General features: G+C 41.3%; 1 protein-coding gene across 2 annotated transcripts in view; it reads left to right on the top strand.

Moving 5' to 3' along the window:
- skib (v-ski avian sarcoma viral oncogene homolog b) overlaps positions 1–10,396 on the top strand; it is a 55,365-nt gene extending 44,969 nt beyond the window's left edge. Inside the window, exons 2-7 of one of the 2 annotated variants that reach the window (XM_079511290.1) lie at positions 1,106–1,219; positions 2,804–2,916; positions 3,715–3,980; positions 5,342–5,622; positions 6,456–6,686; positions 7,653–10,396. In XM_079511290.1, the coding sequence (XP_079367416.1) occupies positions 1,106–1,219; positions 2,804–2,916; positions 3,715–3,980; positions 5,342–5,622; positions 6,456–6,686; positions 7,653–7,889 (1,242 nt within the window). In that variant the 3' untranslated portion in view covers positions 7,890–10,396. The remainder of the gene's footprint in view (positions 1–1,105; positions 1,220–2,803; positions 2,917–3,714; positions 3,981–5,341; positions 5,623–6,455; positions 6,687–7,652) is intronic. The other variant, XM_079511291.1, reaches the window with a different exon arrangement.
- The last annotated feature ends 219 nt before the right edge of the window (positions 10,397–10,615 follow it).

Here is a 10,615-nt window from a genome sequence, read left to right on the forward strand (position 1 = left end):
CCAGTATGTCTGTGGTTTTAGGGAGTTGATCTCCTCCACCTGACGGCGCCTCCTCCTCCCCTCCCTCTCCCCTCCCCTCCCTCCCCCTGCCTGGCAGGACACAATGATGCCCGGCTGGCTGCCAGCCAGACCGGCCTGGGTGTCTGCTCAGCTCAAAGCCCTAGACACAGACACACGCACGCGCACACACACACACACACACACACACACACACACACACACACACACACACACACACACACACACACACACACACACACACACACACACACACACACACACACACACACACACACACACACACACACACACACACACACACACACACACGTTTGTATTACTATACCTGTGAGGACAAACCAAAGTTCCGGAAATGGCTGAAAATAGCAAGAAAAAGCCGGGAAAGTTGTGAGCTTGTAGATCAGCTATTTCAGATCAGATATATATCTCTGCACAACTTGGTATGAAACTATGAAATAGGGAAAACTCTAACCCTTAAGCCCTAGATCTATCTTCTAAATGCCTATTCCTATCCCCAGCCCCATCATAAATATTTGTCTTGCCTTGCAATTGCAAGCCTAAACTCTAAAAATCTTCTTCAACCATAAAACAACAACCATTTCTCCACTCTTGTGAGGACCAAGAAAATGGTCCTCGCAATGTCTGTCTCTGATTCTACTATACTTGTGGGGACATTCAAGCTTCTATAGTAATACAAGTACACACACACACACACACACACACACACACGCTCCCAGACAGAACCCTTTTAAACTGACGTGGTGCTCTCACCCTCCCCATGTTTCTGTCTCTCCTCTCTGACACTGTCTCTCCTCTCTGATACACTGTAACTGCAGTGTATACTGATCGGTCACTTGTTGACAAATTCCTCAAATAGCAGTGGTGGCTGGTGAGTGATGTCAATTGCAGTCATTCAGCAGCGTTTTTAGAAGCTGCGGGGACGGAGAGGGATCTTAAAATATCCGCCGCACTCGTGTGTAACGTGAATACGTCATTTCGTTTTGCTGTTCGGCATTATCTGCCTGAACCGTGCGGAACGCTGATAATTAAATATCCTTTTTTCTTTTTCTTTTTTTCTTCACAGTCTCCCAGCCCAGTCCGAGCCAAGAGGTCCAAATTGGACAAATTACACTCCCCGTCAGCCGACAAAGAAAAGCAGCTGGATTGGTTACAGTCCCTGTCAAAGTCGGCGAACAAGGTTTGTAAATGCGGTGTCCCTTTCAGTCCGTATTCAGTTGCTGTAAAGGTCAGGGGTCAGAGTGGTCCTGGCCTGGGTCCTTGTCCAAAGCAATTATCTTATCTTCAGCGTATGACGTCTTGAAATATGTCATCATCTGGGTGTGACTTCTTGAATTATCTTATCTTCTATGTACGATTGTATGATTTCTTGACTGAAGTGTCATGTGACAAACTAAGCGGCAATCCATCACTTTTTGTGTTGTGAATCAAACATGGACTACCATACTGTAAGATGGGGGCCTATGTTATGTTATCATCTATGACTAGACAGTTCACCGAAGAGGGTTTTTTTTTTATTCCCCTCGTCACGGCTGATTTAACCCATTCAATCCGGGAAAGCATCTGTGTCACTTTAGATTTTAACCACTTCGACCATTTTTAATACATCTTGTGCAAATATTTGAATTCATGTCACGGTACGATTGGAAAACCAGTCAGATTGAAAAAACAAACATTAAAGTCCATAGACACATGAAGCCATGCATTGGAGGGGCTAGCGCCTCCGGCGGTGAAACCGAGTGCTCAAGCCGCCGGAAGGTGACTTGAGCCACGTGAGACACCGCCGAGCAAGCTAAAGCGAGCAAGTTGCTATCGCGGGAGGTGAACTCGAAGAATGCACACGTTTTTTCAATTGTACTGTAACATTATATATTTATAATTTTTTTAAACTAATATTTAAACTCAAATCTTTGCTTCCGGGGATCCCTGGAACAACATATTTTGAGATGGGGATCCACGGCCAAATGCATACAATTTTGGGGCGGTCCTTGACATGAAAAGGTCTTAATCCATTTTGGGCGGGAACCCCTTTTGGTGTTAGCATTATGTTATGCTTTAGCTATTGAAAAATAGCAGATCTACAAGCTCATAGCGCGCCACCGAGTGGCGCGCTACGAGCTTGTAGGTCTGCTATTTTTGAAAAATCGAAGAACGACTTTTGATTGATTGATTGAAAATTTTATTAACAGTTTGCAGAATTACAGTACATTTCAAGCACAAACTCAATACAAAGGCTGTTAACTGTGAGTGGACGACCCAATTAAGCATTACACTTGTTTACAACAGGGTCCACCATGTTCAATTCATCAAAACATTTAGAGACGTACAAATAGACACTTCTATATAGACAAAGAACAGAAGAAGGGCGGCGGTGGTTCAGGGGTAGAGTGCCTGGATGGTAACCGAAAGGTTGCCAGTTCGAACCCGGGCTCCCCCAGAGTTACTGTCGAAGTGTCCTTGAGCAAGACACTGAACCCCTAATTGCTCCCGATGCTGTGCTAGTTGGTGCCTTGCATGGTTTCCGCTGCCATCGGTGTATGAATGTGTGTGTGAATGGGTGAATGTAATGCACAATCTATGTAAAGCGCCTTGGATAAAGGCGCTATATAAATGCACCATTTAATTTAATTTAATTTAATAGCTTTTTCTGAAAACTGTCAGGATGTAGAAGACATTTTTAGAATCTGATCTCAGGTCAAAACGGGTTAATGGGTTGATGCTAGTGGTTTCATACTGAGATGTCTTCCTGCGTGGTTTGTTGCAGCAGGACCTAAAGCCGGTCCAGTTGAAACAGAGGCCCTCTGCATTCCGTCCCTGGTCCCCCAGAACGCCATCCACGGAAAAAGAGAGTCCTGTCGCTCAGAACGAACCAGAGAGGTGAGGCAGCCACACAGCGTTTACTAGCACGCTGGTTCCCAGAAACTGGGTCAGGACCCATTTGTGGGTCGAGAACACCTTTTTTGGGGGGGTCCCTATAGTTTTTTTTTTTTTTTTTTCAAAACATTTTCACAAACGTACATTTACGAAAATGTACATTTACACAAAGTACATTTACTCAAGTACTGTACCCAAGTACAATTTTGTGGTATTTTTTTTAATTTACTGGAGTATTTCCAATTTTGTACTCAACTACTTTTCAGAGGCAAATACCGGTATTATACTTTTACTCCACTACAATGAATTGAAAACCTTAGTTACTACTAGATTTTGATTATTATTACAAAACATACATTGCCCATTGCTTCAGCCCTATATACATTTCGGCCGATCTACAAGCACTTAGTAAACCTGTTTTTGAAAAGTGCTATATAAATAAAGTTGATTGTATTATAATTATTACATTTGTAGATGTGTTATTATATACAAGATTTGTATTCATTTTATACATTTGGAAACTTGTGAAATGCATTCTGGATAATGAGTACTTTGCACTTTTCTTACTTTGAGAACAATACTTTTGTACGTTTACTCAATTAAATTTAGAATTCCAGACTATCGCTTGTAACAGTATTTCTACATTGCCATATTGATACTTTTACTTAAGTAAAACAATGTGAGTACTTCTTCCATCACTTCTTGTACAAGCATGTATATAAGTACAAGTTGTCGAAGCAAAAGCAAAAGTGAGGGGGGGACTATTCTATTGACCATGGATATTATGCATGTTCTCTACAGGTCCAGCCACAAGACTCAAGAGAACTCGGCGAATCCCAACCCGGCTCTGACTCCCTTGGCCTACCACCAAGAGGAGCACTCTCCCCTGGCCCACCCCGGGGACAGCCATGCCCCAGGCAGGGGGCCCGCCGTCAGCTCCGGGCCACCACAGGGCTTGCATAATGGAGACTCGCAGTCTGCACCAAAACCCACCCTCCCTAATGCAACCAATAGTGTCGAGGAGACGGACACAGATGGAGAGATCGACGTGGATGACTGTGATGATTGTGAGTATTGCACTCCTAGTGCCCTGAAGAGTAACATTATAGAAATATGGTCCAAAAGGCTATGGCGCCGCTCTCCGAAATGTCTTTTGAATACAGGGCTTTTTTTTACCATCATGGAAAAATAAGTCTGTGAGACACATAGTGGAGACTAGCATACAGAGTGATTCCTGTGCAGTTTCGCCATCTGGTGTCTGATTTCAGTAGTACACTAGAAATGGCCGTGTGCCAACTTTGCTTTTCTGGCGGACGTTGCACCTTTTTCCTTTCCAAGCATTTGTACACATTTTTTACCATTCTTATCTCTGTGTTGTTGATAGAGTAGTATAGACTACATTACATTTTTATTGTACAATGCATAATTATGAAGGCATGAATCGAGGAAGGATGTAATGTCTGTGTTGGCGCGGCTGCAGCAATTCCATAGCTGTGCTGTTTGAGCGATCCTTAGAGAACACATTACTAACAGCTGAAGGGAGACGTTTCACACGCTCTAGTACACGGATAGAAGGCAATCGTGTTATTTGATTAAAGGCCTTTCAGCGCATGGCGCGTCTTGGTGCGTGGCTTGACTCTGATGAAGACACGCCATGCATCGAAACATTAGTCATTAAAATACATTAAATAATAAAAGTCTTTGTATTCGTAACAGCTGATTCCATGTGTGTCCATGATAAACTTTCCCCTTTGGTTCTGTAAATTCTTGCCTATTATGACATTCCCAAAATAGGGACACACGGTTGGAAAGTATTGTACTTTAGAATAAACTTCTGAAATGTAGTAACCACTTGGTTATTCGTTAGCCATTAGCCAAAAATCGTAGCTGATTGGCTATTTAGTTTTTTACGTGGTTACAGTTGTAACTCAAGTCTGTTTCACTAAGAATAGAGGGCTTTAAGTGGTTTTCAGCAGCATGTCATCCCTCCTTCTCAGTGTTAATTTTGACAGCAAATGTTGATTTAGTTTTAGTCTTTTGAATAACATTTTATTTAATTTTAGTCATATTTTAGTTATCTGAAATGTTTTAGTTTTGGTTAGTCGACTAAATCTGGTGGGCCTTGATGGCACCTGATTGATCTTGCATGTTGACATGCTCACAACGCATGTTGTGAGCATGTAGATCTGCCATTTTCAGAGTGCAACACCTGAGTGCAACCAAACAAAAAATGACTTAATTGACTTCTAGTCCCTCTCTAACATTTCTGTCTAGTTTTTATGTTTTTTTTTGTTTTAGTCATCATACCTTGATTTTTATTTAGTTTTTGTTCAGTTTTGTGAAAAAAAGGTAGTCGACGAACATTTCTTTGGTCATAGTTTTAGCCGACGACATTAACACTGCTCCCCTCTTCTTCATCATCTTCCAGACTCGGTGCCAGCTTCGCTCGCCACAGCCTGTCCCAGCAGCGTGTCCCGATCCCTGCCCCCGACACAGAGCGGGCCCAGGCCGTCGCAGCAGCAGGAGGGCCCCGGCTGGATGCCGGGGGCCCCCTGCCCAGAGCTGGACTCCCTCGGGCAGATGCTGCACGGAGGAGGCCTGGACAGCAGAGAGGCCAGAGAGAAGCTCCTGCAGGAGATCGTCCGGATGCGGGTGAAGCAGGAGGAGAGGCTGGCGCTGGCCCTGCAGGCCAAACGGAGCCTTCAGCAGGTACAGCACCACAATCACATGCCATCTGAACGGAGGCATTCTCTCTGTTGCTTCTTCAGAGCAGAAGCCTTGTGTCTAGGTATTTACAGTGGTGGAAAAAGTACTGAAATTTATCCATTACCCATTTAGACCTGACATCGAAATAAAAAGTATTTTGAAAGAATATATATTCAAAGATTTGTGCCTCATTTTCACGATATTTAAAAAATAGCAGCTCGTAGCGCGCCACTCGGTGGCGCGCTATGAGCTTGTAGATCTGCTATTTTTCAATAGCTAAAGCATAACATAATGCTAACACCAAAAGGGGTTCCCGCCCAAAATGGGTTTTAAGTGAAAGTATCAATCCTGCAATATACAAAATGCTCTTTGATATTGGTATCAAAATGTAATTCAAGTACCAAAAGTACAAAGTACTCAATATGCAGATTGTCCCATTTCAAGCTGTTTTCAAATCTTTTGAAAATAGCAGATCTACAAGCTCACAATGCATCGCGACGCATTGTGAGACTACTTTCAAATGGGCGAAATGTATATAGGGCTGAAGTGGTTAATGTATATTTGTAATAATAAGCTAAATCTGCAAAGTAACTAAAGATTTCAAATAATACTAGTGGAGTAAAAGTACAATATTTGCCTCTGAAATGTATTGGAGTAGAAGTAAAAGTACTGACATTTTGTACCGTACCTAAGTAAATGTACTTAGTTACTTTCCACCACTGGATATTTAACCCATTAACGGTTAATGGGTTAAAGTTTAACCTATTGTTATTGTTCTTTTGCTTATAATGACATGCCCAACAGTGGGTTAAACTATCACATACATGTTCCTGCAGGAACTGGAGTTCGTGAAGGTGGCTAAGAAAGGCCGTCTTCGAGAGGCCATCGAGGCCAAGCGCAACCTGCGCAAGGAGATCGAGCGCCTTCGCACGGACTGGGAGAGGAAGATGATGGAAACGGAGGAGTCTTGTGGGAGGCTAAAGAGAGAGCTGGAACGGGAGAGGCAGCTACGAGTTTGTGACAAAGGCTGCGAGGCTGAGCGTCTTCGAGCCAAGTACTCCTCTCAGGTACGAAGGGCCGCTTTTGTGCTTAATTTCCGGCTGGTTCTCAGCGCTTAGGGCTGGGCAATTAACCAAAAATATATTCAAAAGATTAACCACTTTTTACCATTGTACAATGGTGGTGTACAAAAATAGCCAATCTAATATAACCCTTGTGAACTTGTAGACGTGCTTTTCACTTATTTTTGAGTGGTGTAAACCACTCCTACAACTGGCTTTTTTGTGCAGAAAAAATGAGCATGGTTGCTATGTTCACCCTGTTCACCCGGGTGAACACTGAACAGGGTTTTTTTTCTGTGCAGAAAAAATTAGCATGGTTGCTATGTTCACCCTGTTCACCCGGGTGTGATTTCATTACGTCAGACATGATTTCATTACGTCAGACAGGCTATATAAGACCTTACACCACTCAGTTCACACGGGTGTGATTTTTTTAAATTATCGTTCATTAGGCGTAATCGAGGCAGAACTTTTGGCCCTACTCAACACTACTGGCCTCTTTTATTCATTTTTGAGTGGTGTAAACCACTCCTACAACTGGCTTTGTTAGTCTGTGCAGAAAAAATGAGCATGGTTGCTATGTTCACCCTGTTCACCCGGGTGTGATTTCATTACGTCAGACATGATTTCATTACGTCAGACAGGCTATATAAGACCTTACACCACTCAGTTCACACGGGTGTCATTTTTTTTTTATACTTCATTGCACGACACAAAACATTTGTGAAGATATAGCTAATAGCTGCGTGATGCATTGTGAAGATTGTAGACTTGTCTATCCTGATCCTCACTATTTTATTTCTTTCGACCTTGTGCCTAAGTACACGCCCAAAATAGGGATAAATTATGAATCGATTATATATATATATATATATATATATATATATTGTTTCGATAAACTGTAGCCCTGACAGATTTGTCATACTGCTGACACTGTGTGTGTGTGTGTTTGTGTTGCATTGCGCGTTGCAGATTGAGGAGTTGCACGTGCAGCTGCAGCAGGCAGAGGCCGACCGCGAGCAGCTGAGGTCGGAGCTCCAGCGGGAGAGGGAGGCGCGGCAGAGCCTGGAGAGCGTGGTCAAAGACCTGCAGAGCCAGCTGGCCCTGCAGGCAGACGGCGACCCGCACCGAGTAGACTCCCAGTCCCTGGAAACCAACAACACAGCCACACACAGACAGAGCACACAGCAACACACCGACGGATCCTAAAAGTTGCACACTCCAGACTGGACTGAAAAACAAAAGGAAAAAAAGAGAGAGACTCGAGAGAAAAGAAAAAAGAAGAATAAACTGTGTGGTCACGGTTGCACCTCGTTAGGGAAAAAGAAAATCGGCTAAACGCTATCGGCGAAGTCTGCTTTCATAGAGAGACTACGCAGATCGGTCATCGACGTGTTAGAAAACAGACATTATTGTAATAATATATGAATTTTATTAAATGAACTGGAAAGTAGCATGATGTATGAGCATGTTTGTAGAGCGTGAAAATGAGAGACTTTTCTGCAGTGACAAACACACCGCTTCAAGTGACTTCAGAGCCCTCGGTCAGATTGCCCTGACGCTTTTCATGGATTTTAACGTTGGTATAAGCTATTCTAAGATGTGCAAATATAGCGACATAACATTACTTGAATATGTAGAAAAATTAAGCAAGTCTCGTTTTGGTTTCATAAAGCCTCATGTATACTTTGTCATACGACTGTCGCTCGGCGGAAATAACCAATTTTCACCTGAAAAGTCGTGAGTACAACATTTGGCTTTAGAGGACTGCAGACGATGAAACTCTTGCTGGTGCCACAGAATCTTGGTACACTCCACGGTGTCATTAGAAACCACTGGAAACACAGACAGGACACCAGTTTACCACTATGTAGTTTTATTATCAGCTTGCTTTTTATAATTGTTTTGCGGATGTACTTTTTAACCACTTTCACCCTGGCGCCCTGAAATTTCTCTCTCTATATATATATATATACACATATATATTTAAGAAAATCATCAATCAAATATAGCGAAAATAGGTGATCTATAATAAGGTCACAATGTGTCGCATTGCGACACGGTGTGGCTGTATACTGGCTATTTCCACTTTTTGTAAAAACAAAAAAAGTAATACTATAAGGGCTTAAGTGGTTAAGAAACGTTGCTTGTGCAGATCTGCTATCCCACTGGCAACACGCATATTAAAAAAACATCCATATACACACATGTACAGTACTATTGTACACACATATACCAGCTTGTCTACCTTTTGTATTTTCTAAAGCCTGAAGTATTGGAGATTGTGTGGTCTTGCCTTCAGGTCCACCGTTTGTTTTACTCTTAGATATTTTAATCGGAAGTGTTACTTTTTACTCCTCTGACACAACTTAATTCGTTCATTGAACATGTGTTTTCCAATAGTGTGTTTGCAAATTGAACCTTGTGAAAGATGGCAAAAACGTTCTTCTTGTCCATGTTAGTGAGAGTTGTGCAGGTAAACCCAACATCGCCCTCCTAGAAAATAGAAAGAAAAAAGAGGAACTTTAATAGTGTTTTGTTTTTTGGAATTGCGGTACTTCTGATTTTCTATTGAGTACTGTAAAACAAATAATTTATATTCTATACTAATTTGCTTATCAACCGAAAGCAATTCATTTTTAGTCACTGGTTTTAGGGCTCTTAAATCAACATATGCTGTTTATATGAACAACATTTCTACATGTATACAAAATATGGATATATATTTTTTTACTTTAAGAAAAGGAATTGCACTTTTAAAAAAAAGAAAAAAGAAAATTGCATTGTGCATTTTACTCCCTATGACATTTTTTTCAAAAACTAAAGTGAACATGATCTTGGACTTTAACACACTTTCCCTCATGTCCCTTGATGTACAGTAAATACAATTATAATGTAAATAAGATATTTGTTGATATGTTTGCTTGCTCAGACTTAAAACTGATTATTGAATATTATTTTTTGCTCTTACTTGAAACCAAAAAAGAGACTCTATATTTGGATTCACAAATATTATTGTTTAATTGTTGTACCCTTGAATACCATTGCAAACGGATGGCATTTGTTAGAATGGATGACGGTGCGGTGAGCTTGAACAAAGACTTAATTTATGCTCCGTTCTACGACGTTGTTGTGTGCCAAAAACAGCAGATCTAGGATGTTGTAGATCGGCTATGTTCGGCCCGTGACATCATCGTACAACTAAGTGTAAAATGATATCTATATCTACTGATATTGGTCATTAGCTTGACCGGTCAGTGGTTTCTGTGAGATAGACATGCAAACAAAATATTATACCTTTTCCCCTTTTCTGAGAGAGTGGGAGAGAGAGAGAGAGAGTTATTGTTTGATGTATTAAAAGGTATATCTATGAAACCACAAACCAAATCAAAAGGATGGAACTGATATTTCTGTACCTGCTCCTTATTCAGGTTTCCCAGCTAAGGTCTCTAGTAAGATAGAGTATAGATAACACACCTTCTACGGTTTAAACCTTAAATGCTCTCATATATTTTAGACAAAAAAATACTTTTATGTCTTATCATTGTTATACCCCCGCTGACTATTGTTTGGGTACAATGTAATAGCAATATGCATTGTGTTAGGTGATGCTGTTGTAGCTTTGGTTTGGAAGTGGGGTTTCATTTTGCCGCTTGTTTCAATGTTTTCTTTTTCCTTGAGAAAACCTGTATAATATACATTAAAATCAAGTCAATCCTACAGGATTTATTTGTGTGCGTTTTGTTTTCTCTAATCTATTTAGAATCAACAATATTGTGCTGCTGTGTACGTGCATGTGTCGAATTTGCTAGTGCCTCTCAAGTACTGTACTAAATTTAGATGGACTGGGTTGGCTGATTTTGTCAAGGTAACGACTCAAAGATGTTTTGAACCCAACGCATTAAAAATACTAGGAGAAACCTGTCAAAGTTGTT

This window comes from Electrona antarctica, assembly GCF_951216825.1.
Source record: "Electrona antarctica genome assembly, chromosome: 9".
In the NCBI taxonomy this organism is placed as follows: domain Eukaryota; kingdom Metazoa; phylum Chordata; class Actinopteri; order Myctophiformes; family Myctophidae; genus Electrona; species Electrona antarctica.